General features: G+C 44.0%; 1 protein-coding gene across 3 annotated transcripts in view; it reads left to right on the top strand.

Annotated features, from left to right (window-relative positions):
• Nucleotides 1-233: 233 nt before the first annotated feature.
• spidr (scaffold protein involved in DNA repair) overlaps nucleotides 234-15100 on the top strand; it is a 36450-nt gene continuing 21583 nt past the window's right edge. For 2 of the 3 annotated variants that reach the window (XM_030115550.1, XM_030115551.1), the window contains exons 1-8: nucleotides 234-399; nucleotides 627-788; nucleotides 1233-1296; nucleotides 2047-2178; nucleotides 2653-2801; nucleotides 7049-7257; nucleotides 7815-7918; nucleotides 9900-10107. In XM_030115550.1, coding sequence (XP_029971410.1) covers nucleotides 385-399; nucleotides 627-788; nucleotides 1233-1296; nucleotides 2047-2178; nucleotides 2653-2801; nucleotides 7049-7257; nucleotides 7815-7918; nucleotides 9900-10107 — 1043 coding nt within the window. In that variant the 5' untranslated portion in view covers nucleotides 234-384. Of the gene's footprint in view, nucleotides 400-626; nucleotides 789-1232; nucleotides 1297-2046; nucleotides 2179-2652; nucleotides 2802-6336; nucleotides 6463-7048; nucleotides 7258-7814; nucleotides 7919-9899; nucleotides 10108-15100 lie in introns of those variants that run through there. The other variant, XM_030115552.1, reaches the window with a different exon arrangement.

Consider the following 15100-nt stretch of genomic DNA (forward strand, 5'->3'; position numbering starts at 1 on the left):
GCAAAGAAACAACATTTCAACAAATACAAAGTGATTCAAAGTACAAGAAAGAGATGCAAAACAAAGAAAAAACAGAGTATTTTTGCCCACTTTTAATAATTAGGTGAAGAATTTATGCTTCATGATTTGGAAAAGTGTTTAAAGACGTTTCAAAGTATTCAATGTTTTCTGCATACTGTTGCTTAAACCGGAGTACGCCGGTGAGAGTAATGAAACGCCCCCCTGCCGAAAATGAAGGAAGCGGACACGCTGGTTTGTCTGTTAGCTTTTCATCACACAACACACCGGCGGCTCCTGGTGGAGGGGTTTACGACTGAGACTCCAGTGTCTGCTGCTGCTGTGAACAAACGAAAAGTAGAAAGTCCATAAACTGTTCCTGCCTCAATGTCGTCCAGGAAGGTAAGAAGCGCCTCACTTCAGCGCGTAGTTAGCGTTAGCTGCACCGGTAAACCGGCGCTGCCCGCCCGCCAGAGGCGGAGTGGAGCCGGGTCACTTCATTTATTCATATTAAAGTACATTAATGTACATTAAAGTCCATTTATGCACATTAAAGTTCATTTATGCACAGCTCGGGTGAGTTATAAGCAGGTTTTAAGCTGTCTAACAGGATGAAACCTGTCCCGCAGCGGAAAAGAGCCTCCAGGGACCTCCGCTGCGTCCTCTTCCCCGACGATGTGCGCTCTGCGGCGGGCAGAAGGAGCAGCGAGCCTCCGGTCCTGTCCTCCGAGTCCTCCGCTCGAAGCTGGCAGCGGTGCGGGGACAGCTTCCTGGACACTCCGGTGATGGAGGTGAAGAGGGTACCGATCATGACCCAAACAAAATGAGTAAAATGAACAAAATAGATTGCGCAAGCAGTTGTGCAATCTGCGTGACCGATAGAAAGCAACCATTGCATGCTGATTTGACTTAACAGGTGATAAATTAAAATGCCAGACATATCAAAAGTAGTATTCTGTGACAAGTATATAATGTCATGTATTATTTTTAAGAAAATGGGTGCAGGAGAAATGAATGACAGGCATCACAGTACTGTGATAAGTATTTTGTGGAGTACTCTGCATGTACACAATTAAAGTTTGTGTTATAGAATCTTCACAATCTTTAAAGCAATATGAGAATGAAACTAACAAACTGTGTTCTTACTGTGTACTTATTGATCAGTCTATCAATAACATGATTATTTCTAATGCAATGTTGCAGTAGTCACGTCACTAATCTCTATATCTCTGTAGGAACTTCAGACTTCAGGGAGAAAACTTTCTGCTGTGAGGAAACTGACTCAGTTCAAGGCTTCAGGTAATTTCATTTAAAGAAACAGATGAGTTCATGGCGTTATGTCTTTCTTTTAGATACCTGTTCATAAAATTTGCCTGTTTTTGCATCTTTTTAAGGACATTTCAGCTTCAATTTCAATCCCATTTTGAACATTTACAATAAGGCAAAAAAGTGTTCAGTCAGGCACTGATTGATCAAGTTCTCCCATTTAAAATGATGGCAGAGGTCTTCAACTCTGAGAAAGTGGAAACAATATCTATTAATTTACACTGTGGGATTTTTGAAGAACTTTTTTGTAAATTTTGGTTGAAAATAAGTATTTGGTCATGGGACCCCACAGGGTGAGATCTTGCTTGAAGCCCCAGATTGAGGGAGATTATTAATGGTCCTGTATGTCTTCCATTTTCTAGTAAGTGCTCCCACAGTGGATTTCTTCACACCAAGCTGCATGCTTGCCTACTGTGGATTCGCTCTTTCCAGCCAGTGTTTCCAGTGTTTATCATAATTTTACACACAATTTTATTGATTTTGCATTATATCGTGGCTATTCTGTATGATATTTGCTGGTTATTAACTCAAAGACAGTAAAATAAAATGTAGAGGACCCAGAGTTGATCCCTGAGGAGTGCCAGACTTTATTAAATTGCCCTGGGATAGCGGTTTTAAACACACGATCCGTGGACCAAACCAGGTCCAAGTTTATCTCACAAATGTAGAAAAAGTACAGTAAGCTGAGACTCTGACAGGGTGTGGTATGTTTGTGGCGGTCAGGGCAGAGCGGTCGCAGTGAGGAGCCGGTTGACATCGCCTGGAGCTCCAGTGACAGTGAGCGGTCCGACAACGAGAGATCCTCCGCTCCCCGTCGGGCCCCCAGGGCACCACCTACCTCCACATCTCAGAGAGGTACCAAATGAAAAGACACACTGCCACACAGCCACCTTTAGTTCCATCTGTCCATATAACAGCTTTAATATTTTACACTTATTTTAGATTAAATTTTCTTCTTATCTATTAAACTGTATTTTAACCCCAGACACACATTAACTTCATCAGAAAACTTTGAAAAAAGACTTTATTTCATGCAGTGGAATTTAAACTGTGTAGCTTCCATGTATTTTTTTTATTACATACACACAAAAGTTTTTAAGATTTATGAGTCAGTAAAAAATTGCTGAGGTGAGCCTGTATTTATTAGATTTTATTAATCAATGTATTAAATTCCATGTTTCACATTTCAGTACAGTTCTGGGGATTCTGAGAACAACCGACCGCCTCCTGTTCAACCTCTGACTGCAGACACTGTCAGAATCAGCGATTTCCTGTGAAAAGTGTTGGTAGTTGACAGTGTTATGTTTCGTCGGCCCTTCGTGTCGTCAGATGAGCTCCCGGACATCGAGTCAGGCAGCGACGACCCATCAGACGAGCATCGGGAGGACGCAGACGGAGACCAAGGACAGCAGATTTCTGACTGCGACTCGGAGTCCTGTGGAGAACAGAAGCCTGCTCGGTCGCCTCATACTGAAGACGTGAGTCTGTTACTGTCTGATACGTTGTTCTGTGTTTTTAAATTTTTTTAAATTACAACAAAGGGAAAAATATGGAATGAAAGCACATAATATGGATTAAGGAAAAAAAGAGAGAAAATTGTGCATAATGTCTAACTGAAGAGTGTTTTCTCTTCTTCAGACTGTAATGTGTATTCGTGGCCTCTAGGTGGCGCAGTAGACCTCCTTACTCTCCTTGTAGCTGCTCTTCTCACTCTGAGTGTTTTTCATTAACGGCTGAGTAGCAGCTTGAGCGTTTTCCCACCGAATAAACATGAGTCACTTTTCCTGGAGGTCAGTAACACAATTCTCTCCCCTCTTGAACCTTCGATCGGAGCCTGAAAACCTTCAGGTGACGCTTCCTGTCATTCCTCGTCCCGGCAGCAGGTGGCGCTCTGCAGCCAGAGTCCAGCTTCAGTACAGGCCCACATTCACACCAGCTGTCAAACATCAGAGTGAGAGTTAGTTGGTTAGTGACTCTGTCCAGAGGTCCTGATGCGTCAGACTGAAGATATTTTTTAAAAAGAAACACTTCAGGAAGTTCAGATCATCAAATAAAATAATAGAACCAAAAATTAACAACCTGAGGAGAAGAGATTAATTTGATGAGAGATTATTTCAGCTGCTTCACTGGTTTGATATCATGATTTCCTGGTTTACGTCCTGGATTAGTTTCAGTTTGCAGGATTAGTTCAGGACTGATTTCAGTCTCTCTCTGCACCGACTCTTCTCTTGATCACATTTGGTGACTTATTCACCAGCTGTCTCTGGTTTCTGCACTGTTTGACTAGTCCTAGACTGTTTTTTTATTAGTATTTTAGCTGTGATGGGGCAGTTTGGATGTAATTGTGGACTGATTATGGACTTATGTGGGACTAGCTATCTCGATTAGTGATGGATTAGATTAATCACAGGTTGTGAGTAATTATAGACGAGTGTTCACTATCTGTTCACTAACAAGTTGTTTGATTATTTGTTGTCCAGTTTTCTGGCTGGTTGGAGGTATGTTTTCACTTGTTTATCTCTAGTTTTAGACTAGTTATGCAGAAGTTATGGGAGTAATTGTGGTCTAGTTTGAAGTCAGTTTGGGACTGGTTTCCTCTCTGGATTGGTGAGGCTGTGAGGTCTGCTGAGGTCTTCTGATTATGTTCCTGCCCTTCTGATCAAATGAAGTAAATCATAAAGTATTTATGTCTTTGTTCCTGAATGGAGCGGTGTGTTCCAAGGCGCTGCTGCTGCAGTGTCTTGCCTGGTTGTTAAGGATCTGTTTGCTGAAGGCAGGGCTGGCATGGAGGGAATGCAAGAGGAGTGGTGAGTGTTCAGGTTGACGCTCAGATGCTCCAGCAGGTCGGCCCGTCCTCTTCAGAGTCACTTTTTTGCTGCAGTTTGCATTGTTGGAGGCTGCAAAGGAAACCTGGGGGGAGATTAGCATCAGAGCCGCAGACCCTGCTGCTTCCTCCTGTCACACTTTAATTTGCTGCTATCAGCTTTCTGGGGTCAGAGCGAAGTGAAACCAGCCGGCAGGAGGCTTGTGGTCTCAGTGTGAGGGTCTGACACTCACCGCGGAGCAACGTTGACGCTCACAGGCGCTAATAACACGCTGGTCCACCGTTTGTGGAGCAGCTGTCAGAAGAACATGGAGCACTGTGTGCACAACAACGCACAAATATTACAACACGTGCAAAAAACACACACATGACACAAAAAAAAAAAACAAATAATGATATAACACACGGTGCACACAAACAGCCAACAGACATCATGCACAAACTACTCACACGCAACACAAACAAACAGCACACAGCCAACACATACACACGCACGCGACACACACACACACACACAGTCAACACGCAACGCATATAATCACAGTGGAAATGTGCACAATGAGTTAATCTGTTCACACACACAGTGGAAGGAGTCACTCCTCAGTCAAGCTCCACAGTGCAAACAGACACACCTCTCCGAGGGGGTCCAGTAACTATCCTCCTCAATCAGCTCCGTTTTCACTACTTTTCACTAGTTCTTGACCTTTTGCTGTTTCACTGCTTCACTGCCGGTTTTCAATCAGGATTCAGACTCATCAAGAGGTGTCAAAAAGCTGCACGGTTTCTGGTTTCAGAGGAACCCGGTCTGGTTCTGGAGTCCTGACTACACTTTGTTAAACTGGTTCTGGTTGTAGAGCAGCTCCGGGCTGAATTACCTTTGGACCATTTGTGAACCATGCTGAGTCATTTTCTTCTTGTCTTTCCAGATTAGAAATGTGAAATAAGAGAAGTGAGAAAAGTTAACTCTGCAGAACCTGGACTCACATTTCAACTACATGTTTCAGATGGTTTCAATACTTTGGACATTCTTTTCTGCCCTTTTACTCTTTATTCGTCTAATTCTGCATTTTTTCTCGACCAGTTATCATAAAGTTTCGGACTTGTCCTGGTGTTTTGTTTTTTAAAAGTTTATTTCAATTTGTCTTCTGGACCAGTTCTCTTCTTCTGGTATTCTGGTATTGGTCTAGACTTATTGTGAACTGGTTCCTGATGGGTTCTAGACTTGTTCTGGATGTATTCCTGACTTCTTTGGGGCTTGTTCCTGATGTGTTCTGGACTCGTTTTTCGTCTTGTTTTCACACGAGATTCACAGAGTTCTGAACAAGTTGTCCTCGAGCTATTGAATAGTTCTGCAGAAGTTCTGGACTAGTTTCCTCTCTGGTTTTTTTTGCACTGGGTCTCAGGACCAGCTCTGGACACCGGGTCTGAGTTTGACGTAGTTGTGTTGTCAAGTCGGTTCCGATGTCTGCGATCATTCTGGGACGTGAAATGAGAGAAAGTGTCCTATCAGGTTAAGTGAGGTCATTCAAACCTTCAGCATCCAAATGTGTGAGCTTGAGCCGAGCTGTGACGTCGGCCCGCTTGAGATGTCCGAAGCTCCGCTGCAGCTTCAGAAAGCAGCTGGGGTTTGGACTGCTGGAGGTCGCCCACTTAAATAAATCGATGTTTGTGTATGACCGGTCGGAGGAGCAGCAGGAAGCCGCGCAGCTTGTGTACGTCTCGCATGGATGTGTTCCTGCTCGTGTCTGAGTGTTTGGGTAAACATTGATCTGATGAACAGACACTGTGTTCAGACCGAGCCGGACTTTTTATTTGCTGCCCGGAAAGCTTCCGTGCTTTTCTGCCAGCTGTAAATCAAACCGGATCTAGCAGGATGCAGAGCGAGGACGATCCAGTCCCAAGCAAAGTTTATTACTCCAGATAAATGCGGGGCCGGCTCCTCCTCACGCCGGCGTTTAAAGGGTCAACATGCACCACATCAGAGCCTGTAAACACACTTTTACTACTGTTTGTTCAGGAAGAGCTGCAAGCGTGCACGAGCGTGCACGAGCCCGCTCTGAGCCGCGCGCGCTCGTCGCTGAGAGCGGTGGGTGAAAACATTTTTGAGCAGAGTCCAGGAACATAGTGTTCCTTTTTTTTTTTTCTCTCTCTGGAGCTGGTTGCAGTGTGACGTCTGCTGGCTCCTCGCCCAGCAGGGTCAAGTTGATGGAGGAGCGCGAGCCCATTGGCTGACGGCGCTGGTATGCTGGTCGTGTCTGCACATGACAGGAACTGGAGTTTCTTGTGGATTTTTCCATGAGAGCTGCTTCCCTCAGGTGCAGTGAGACAGCAAAACGCATTGTTGTGTTTCCATATCTGCAGCATTAATCAGGCTGTCAGTGTCCCAGTGTACCGTATCCACCCACTGTAGCAGCATCGCTTAAACTATAATTACTCAACATTAATGCACCACTGCCTCAACCACCTTAGCCATTTATTACTAAACCACTGGTTTCTTTATTGCTCAGACATGATACTGTCATCTGTCAATATCTACGTTTTCATCCACAGTACTTAACAATTCATCCTTAGATTGGATGATTTTATATATGTGTACATATATACATATATATATATATATATGTATATATGTTCTTCATTTATTTATTTTTTTTAAATAATTTTTTTATGTCCCGAAAAGTTTTAAAATGTTTCAAAATGTAATTAATATAGATCGAATATGTATTCAAACAAAAAAATATAAAAAATTTTAAGAATGTATTTGTTGTCTTCAAAACACAAATTGATGATGATGATGATGATGATGAAGGGTAAGATCTTGCATCAACCAATGTCTATGTCCTTTTTAAAAACTTCCGCTATTCCGGTGGGTTTCTCAGTGTTTTGATTTCCGTCCCACAGAAGATCTCTCAGTGCGGGTCTGACTCGGAGGACGTCCTCAGCTCGCTGGCCTCCACCCGGCCGGACTCGGCGCCCTCTCAGGCCGGCCGTCGCTCGCTCAGCGACTGGGTGAGATCTGCTCAGGCGATGCTGCAGACGCCTCAAAAACAGATGGACAGGCAGTCCAAGACCCCCGAGGACTCTGGGAGGAAACGGAGAAAGCTTCTGAGGTTGGGAAAATATCCTGAGAATTTTTTATTGTCATTTACTGTCAGCAGGATGCGTTCGGGGACTGGCCTGAGTGTAGGACATCATGGACTCTGAGACATCAGGGTGAACTAACGTCTCAAATATTTCAGAAACTTTTAAACCAAATGTGATTCACACTAAATAGTTGATACTAAATTTAATGACTTTTCACTTTATGTAATTGATTTTATTCGTTGTCATTTATATCAACTTTCAATGTTATTCTTCAACTCCGTAACTTAAATCTCCCACAAATGACAGGACCTACAAAACATAAGAAGTGCTTATAGATTTGATCATTTTTGAACAGTTTGCTGTTTTCAGTTTAATTTTTTGTGACAATTTCTGACGAGCGCATAGGAATTCACATAGTAGGAGTTTTTTCTCTGGGTTATTTCAGATTTCACACCTGCATTCACCGACACCATCAGTCAGTGAGATGTTTTGTTGTCTGACATTTTCCACTTTCGTTTTATCGAAGTGTTTCTTCTTTTGTTTGTTTGGTTTTTTTTTGTTTTTTTTGCTGTGGTTGTTGCAGTGGAGGCCTGGCAGAGAGGCTGAATTGCCTTCAGAGCAGACAGAGATCAGCTGTCAGCTTCTGGAAGCACCAATCAGATTCTTCAGTTTCTGTGACCTCATCAGGTACACACACACACACACACACACACACACACACACACACACACACACACACACACACACACACACACACACACGCGCGCACTGGTCTCTGCAGGTCGATGGATCTGATCTGAGGTCAGGATGTGGGTGACAGGAAGCCGCTCGCCTCGCTCTCTTTCCTCTCCGCGGTCGGTGAACTGAAAAGCAGCTCAGAGGAAACGGTTCCTCCACCTTATGGAGCTTCAGTCTGGGTTGACCTGATTACATTTACGTCTCACTGTAATCAGATTACATTTCAGTCTGAAGGAGACCACCTTCTGTCTTAGTGCAAGGCCTCCTTTATAACCTCAGTGAACACACAGCAGTCCTGAAACAGGCTCGAGCTGCTTTAAATGAAGCAGACACCACCATTGTGAGCTACGTTTTTGGTCACAACCAGAACCCGAACACTGTCTGGACCTATAAAGACCAGCAGAAACCAAAACCGATCACATAAATGTCCAGAGCCAGAAACAGGTCACAGTCTGTCATTATAAATACCACCCTGATAGTGTAGTACATGGTACCTCAGCTGTAATCTGATTACATTTACATGTCATTCTAATCTCTCCAGATCCATACCAGACTGCGTATATTTGCAATGGTTGATAATCTGACATTTATACCAACTGTAATGTGATTGCATCACCTCTGTTTACTTTGTACCTGAGGTTTGATGGCCCAAGTACAATCTGATTGGATTTTAGCTGGTATTGCATTGTATCTAATTACACTTAGAACCAGGTATGTATTATCTGTGACTTGGTAATGATGTCAGACATTTACCTGCAGCGTGTCGGAAAACTTTGCTGTGGCCCTACAATATTCTGATTTCTGTCCCACGGAAACAGGGGGACTTGCGTATTTGAAGAGGGTTTGGTGTGGTCTAATAGTAATCTGATTACTATTACTATTGTGGGACCGTAGTAATGGGTCAATGCTGATTGACACGGTGTAGAAGATGATGAATGTTTGTCTTGACAGCTGAACTGATACCATCAGAGCAGAATAGGAGTCTTGTTGCAGCTTTGGCTCGCTGCCTTTTATTGACAAGCTTTTCACCACGCGGGCCCTGAATGCACCACAAAGCTGTTTTCAACCATCATGTCTGGACAGATTTAAATATCTCACATAAAATTTTCACCTAAGGCCTCTCACACACTTGTCAGACAGAACCTCTGTGAGTCTGCCCCCTTCAGTTCATGCTCAGGGTGAACATGCATCTCTGCAGAATTTACTGCTGCAGGATATCATCCTCATCTGCTCCTCCTCATTATCTTCACATGCTTTAATGTTGGGCCAATAGCCCCGTTATATCGCGTCTGAAACCGCAAACAGTCATAAGTCAGCATTTCAGCTCAGCCAGAGCTACTCACAGTCCTGCAGTCAATCATCTGCACAGAAATGCAGTCAATCATCTGCACAGTAATGATTCTACACAGACCTGCATGCATGCATCTATGCATTCATGCATTTTCACAGCCCTGCATGCATGCATCTCTTCGATCATACACCTGTTCAGTCATGCATCTCTGCAACCCTGCAGTCGTGCATCTATACAGCCTTAAGTCATGCATCTGCACAGCCCTGCAATCATGCATGTATGCAGCTCTGCATTAATATATATATATATAAGCAGTCATGCATCTACGCAGCCGTGCTGCTTGACAAACTGCAGCTCAACACAGTTTGTAGCTTTGCGTGTCTGTTGGTGTGCTCCTCTAACGCTTGCTACACTCCGCAAGTATGTAAATTTGCAGCTCAACTTGCTCTGTAACGACGTAGCTCTGTAGCCTCCTGTGTTTGCTGCCATGCTGTTCTGCATCTCAAGTTGCTCTGCAGCTTTGCAGTTCTGTAGCTGCACTCACCGTGATGCTAAAAGCTAATGTCTCTGCGTGATGCGTCCCCCGGGGGCGTTCGAGGTCAGTCACCATCTGTGTTGTTGTTGTCGCTGTTCTCTCAGGGGACCGGCCGGGCGTGCTGGTGCTGGAGGTGCTGGAGGTCCACCACGAGTGCAGCATGCATGTGGCCCGCTGCGAGCGCCGCGGCCCGCCGTCCCCCGGGGACGACCGCCGGCACGCCGGCACCGACGTGTTGGTGCTGTTCAACAGAGAGACAGCGGCCCAGCTGATGCCTGCACCCAGAGATGTGATACACATCCACCCGCCATGGTGAGAGGACTGACACACAGATACTGGCCTGTAGCGTGTCTGAACACCTGGATCAAGGGTGGACTTTTGAAGAAGAGGCTTAATAACAGCAACCTGAAAGGCCTGTGGTACAGAAGCTGTTACTACAATAGGTTGATCTGATCTAATATTGATTACCAATCAGGGCTAAAAATGTCTTTAAACAGTGCAGTTGGAATTGAATCCAGTATACAAGATGTAGGTTTAGATGAGGCCACAATTAACGATAACTCAGAGAGTTCTATAGGATGGAAGCTGGTTAGATGTAAATCAGGTTCCACTGACAGATCTGAGGATGAGGTTGATTGGTCTGTGACCACTTTGGGGAGTTTGTCTCCAGTTTTATCCCTAATAGTTAATTAAAATTCTGTTGTTTAAGAAGTTTTCTAAGTCATTACTGCTCAAGGTTAAATATACAAATTAAACATCCAGAAATACACTAACATATACAGAAAGCACAAAAATATGAAAAAATACAGAAACTTACATAGAATTAGATAAACTAACAAAGAAATGCACAAAAATATGCCAACCTTTACTGTGACATAAAAAAGTACAGTTTATAGTATTTAATAAAAAGCGCAAAGTTTTGTTCATCTTTTTAAAGAATCCAGATTACTGGTTTACAGGTTACCACACTGTACTTATCGCTTCAAGGTCTACCTGGCTTTCTATGGTACTGAATTTCACTGTTTTTTTCCTCTGTTTTTTGTATTTTGCTTGATTGCCTTTGGTACCAGAACCGTTCACTGCGTCGTCCGTCACTGAGCCCTTTGACAGAGAAGACTGTGTGAGTCAGTGTTACGATAAACTGGTCCAAAGTTCACGCTGAGCAGCAGGAATGACGAGATGATGAGTTATAAAGTGTCCTGAGCCTGAATCCAGCTCCTACACACTAAGGCCTCGTTTACGCGACAGCAATGACATGTGAGAACGATATGACAACTTGGCTCGGAGTTTGTGAAATGCAACTTCTTTGGCTCCCATGGTGCAACTTTTGAAAACGCTCTGACTCCATCTCCATGGAAAAAAACAACTTTTTGAAAATGCTGCTTCTGAGCTTGTACATCTCTGCTGTAGTACCCTGCAGTGTGTCATGACTGCCCTTTCCCTGGTTTCCAACATCCATTTTGTCGCCGTGTAAACGCAAAACTTTTCTGAAACAGCACATTTTCTCTTGAATGCTTGTTTGTTTTTACATCTTGGATGAAACAGGAGAAGAAGAACTGGGTTCAGTATCTGCTGCTGGACTGGTTCGGTTCTGTTTGTTCACAGATTCTCTCCGCTCTGCTCATGAAGCAGGCGTGTCCGTGTTGCTGAGCAGCTCTGTGTGTTTGGTTCAGATTCTGGTCTCCTGTGGGGGGGACGTGTCTCTGGGCCCAGTTAAATCTGAGTGTTTTAGGGTTTTTCCACTCTGAGGGGGGCTCATTGTGTCGTGCTGCCTTACAAACAGCTGAAAGCATTCGACCCTCTCTGCTTGGCTGCGAGTGTTTTTCCACTGTGTCCAGAACTGAAACGGAGCCCGGCTAACTCGGGGAGAAGCACCGTGCGCTTCCTGTCTTCACAATAAAAGCCCGGTGGATGTTTTCTGGGCTGCGGTGAAAGTCAGAAGCGGAAAAGGCAGCGCAGCGGAACCAGGTCACGGCGGGCCAGCGGAAAAACCTGAAAAGACCATTTAATGACGTCTCCACTGACGTGCGGCCAATAGTGCTTTAAAAAAGAAAAACCTGCAAGTAAACCTCAAAGCATTTGTTCAGTTCACACGTTTGCAATGAGTCTGCGGAATTTTACATTTTTAATAATTTTTTCGGGCAAAATGTGAATTTTTACCCGTCTTCAATTTGTCTCGAAGTTTTTATTGTTTTTTTTTTTTTTTACCTGTTGATTCTCACATATTTGAGTAAAATAAATGGAAAATAATGTCCACAGAGTAAAGAAAAATGGCTATCAAATACCTGAGCAGTAAATGAAGTTGCAGTGTTTAAACAGCATGTGATAGCACTGTTACCGCTGGTACTGAATTTCCTTTTATTGACTCCGCTTTCTGGTTTCTGGTTCTTCATTATGGTGGATAATGAATAATGGATGCTGACTTTCTGTCGGCTGCGATAAGGAGGAAACAGGAATGTGTGCGTTCTCAGATTTTGTCGAATTATTAACTGGCTGTCAGTGGAGATGAAGGTTTTCAGGCGTAAAAATCCTCTTCAGAAACTGTGAAAGTTGACTTTTCTCCGACTGCAGTCACACCGGGGGCCCAGATGTGCAGAGCGGCCCCCCTGGCAGCGGGGCGGGCGGTGTGGGGGCGGTTCGGGGGGATGTTTTGGAGCAGGAGGGAGGAGGAGGTGGTGGTGGTGGTCAGCGCTCTGAGGAGGATCCAGGTTGGAGGAGGTGCCGGGGCCTCCTCGGAGCTCTGACGTCAGCCGCAGCTCCAGGGACCGCTCCGCATTCCTCTTCCTGGCAGCAGTGAGGTCATTTCCAGCAAGCACAGAGAGATTATTTCTACAGGAGGAGGAGGAGGAGGAACGAGGAGGAGGAGCGGGAGTCGGAGGCTGAGATTGAAACCACATGTCAGTTTAAGGATGTGTGACCTCAACTCCTCTGTGCTCCTCTTTCAAAGAATTTCACCTCCTGTGAGAAAAAGAGGGAGTCTTATTAAAAATGAAACCAAACTGCAGCCCGAATCCAACGTGAAGGACGAGTTTCGAAAACTCTTCGTAAAACTCGTAATGAAGTCAAATGAAAGCAGTCAGTAGGTCACGGCATTTTTTTTCATTTTGAAATGTCTTTGTGGTGTTGTGTTTGATTATTCTCTGATTTAGTTTTGAGGTTCAGGTCTGTTTGTTTAGCGGTCTGATTCTAGTTTTTGGGATTTTCTGACAGCACACTCGGTCGTGTTAGATCCCCTGAGGCGACCATAAGTCACATTTATTTTACACATTGTGGAGACTTTCGGTGGCTCAATGAATTTTTTTTTTTTTTTTAGCTCTTTGACGTGTTTTACGTTTAATGTAGTTCATTTACTTAGTGTCTTTAGTGGTCTGATTTAGAGGAAACTGTGTTTGCCATTTGTTTTATTATTTGTTTTGGTCACTTCAGATCCTGTGGAGTCACATTTTTTGACAAGTTTCAGCTGTTCGCAGTCTCATGTAGAGTAGTTTTTTAACATTCAATTATAATTTTGGTTGTCAGATTTGCCTTGATGTGAAGGCTTGATTTTCAGTTATTAAATACATCTTCAGCTGGATGTTGGGATTTGATTTTGGTGACTTCTTCCATAAAGTTAATTTCGCTCTGAAATGACCATGTAAACACCTGACATCTTTATTCAGAATTAAGTTTAATTATGAATAAACAGGCCAGTTTCTTCTCCTTGACGATCGCAATTCTATATAAATTGGACTTGACTTTTTTCCGGTCATTCTGCGCATGCTCGTCCGTCGCGATGCCAAGATGGCGGCCTGCGGCCCACAGTTCAACTCATACGGAGACGGTACATTTACTGGGAGCCTTAGAAGAAATGGATCTCATGACAAGAGCGGATGGACGGGCACATAGCCAAGCCATTATCAAAGCTGCAGCATCAAAGGTTGTTGAGCAACAAAAGAGAGAAAAATTGGCGGCAATCACGGCTGCCCCGTCCAATCAGAACGCTTCGCAGCCCCCAGTGTTAAAAGAGATTTAATCTTTAGTTTTCCCCATGTAAACACAAACCTCATAAATGTAATTCAGAATTACTTAATTCAGAATAAACCAATTCTGAATTAAAAACACCCTGTAACCACACTCGCTGCTGAGATACAAATGCAGTCGCAGTTTAACACATCTTGTTTAGAAGGTAGAAACATAAAACACCGACTTTATTTTTTAAAGAACTTTCACAAACCACGGTTGAAATAAAGTGCAGTACATAAAACAAAATAGGAAATAAAACTATGAGATACAAACAATGAAACAAAATACTGTAGCTTCTCAGAATGGAGTCCATAGGAAGCAAACAAAGAGAATAAACCAGGGGCCCTAAGATCGAGCCCTGTGGAACTCCACATGAAAGGGGGTCGGAGGAGGACTCAGAATCCACAATGTTTAACATGGTTCTGTCTGACAGAACATCAACCAGTCAAGAGCAGAACCACAGATGTTCCCGAGATGCTGTAAACAAGGTAGTAAAATGCGGTCCACAATATCGAAGGCTGCAGTAAAGCTGAACAAGAGTCACACAGTCCCCCAAAAAATCCCTTCGTAAAACTAACCCTCTGCTGTGAAACCGGACTGGAAGATCTCCATATTTTACACATCCACAAATGATTTTCTTTGAGTAAAAAACACTTTTTCCAGGATTTCAAGAGACATATATTTAACAAATCAATAATTGGTAAATACACTAAATGTATTTGTGTGTATGCTGATGACGCTTGGGTGACCGTGTGAGTGGAAAAAACCCGGTCTCAGAGCTGGTAAAATTCCCGCCGCATGTTTCCGGTGTGACAGCGAGGGGTTAATAACCTCCCCCGTCATTCCTGCCGCCGGACGCTTGGCCCCGCCCCCTCCTCCCACGCCCCGTCCGCGGCTCAGAGCAGAATACCTGCAGGCGCGGCAGCCGTGACGCCAGTAGCCGCCGCCGCACCTTAATCTGCCGGATACCTGAATGAGGGCCGGGGGCGGCCCACTCACCTGCTAACGGGAACAGGAAGTCCTGCCGTGCCCCCCGCGCTGATTCATGGTGTTGCAGCGCGCGGTTCACACAGAGAAACTGTTTTAATCCAGATTGTAATCTCTCTCGGCAGGATGACACGAAGAAAACACTATAAAAATCCTGCAAAAATGGTCAAATCAGAATGAGTCTGCCATCAAATGAACAAAATAATCAGCTTCCTGAAAGGTTTACCCATTTTTTTAATCATTATTGTTATTATTGTTATTATTATTATCAATGATATGGTTTGCCATTCTTTCCAGAATTCATTTTTTGGATTTG

Source organism: Salarias fasciatus, chromosome 18, assembly GCF_902148845.1.
Source record: "Salarias fasciatus chromosome 18, fSalaFa1.1, whole genome shotgun sequence".
Taxonomy (NCBI): domain Eukaryota; kingdom Metazoa; phylum Chordata; class Actinopteri; order Blenniiformes; family Blenniidae; genus Salarias; species Salarias fasciatus.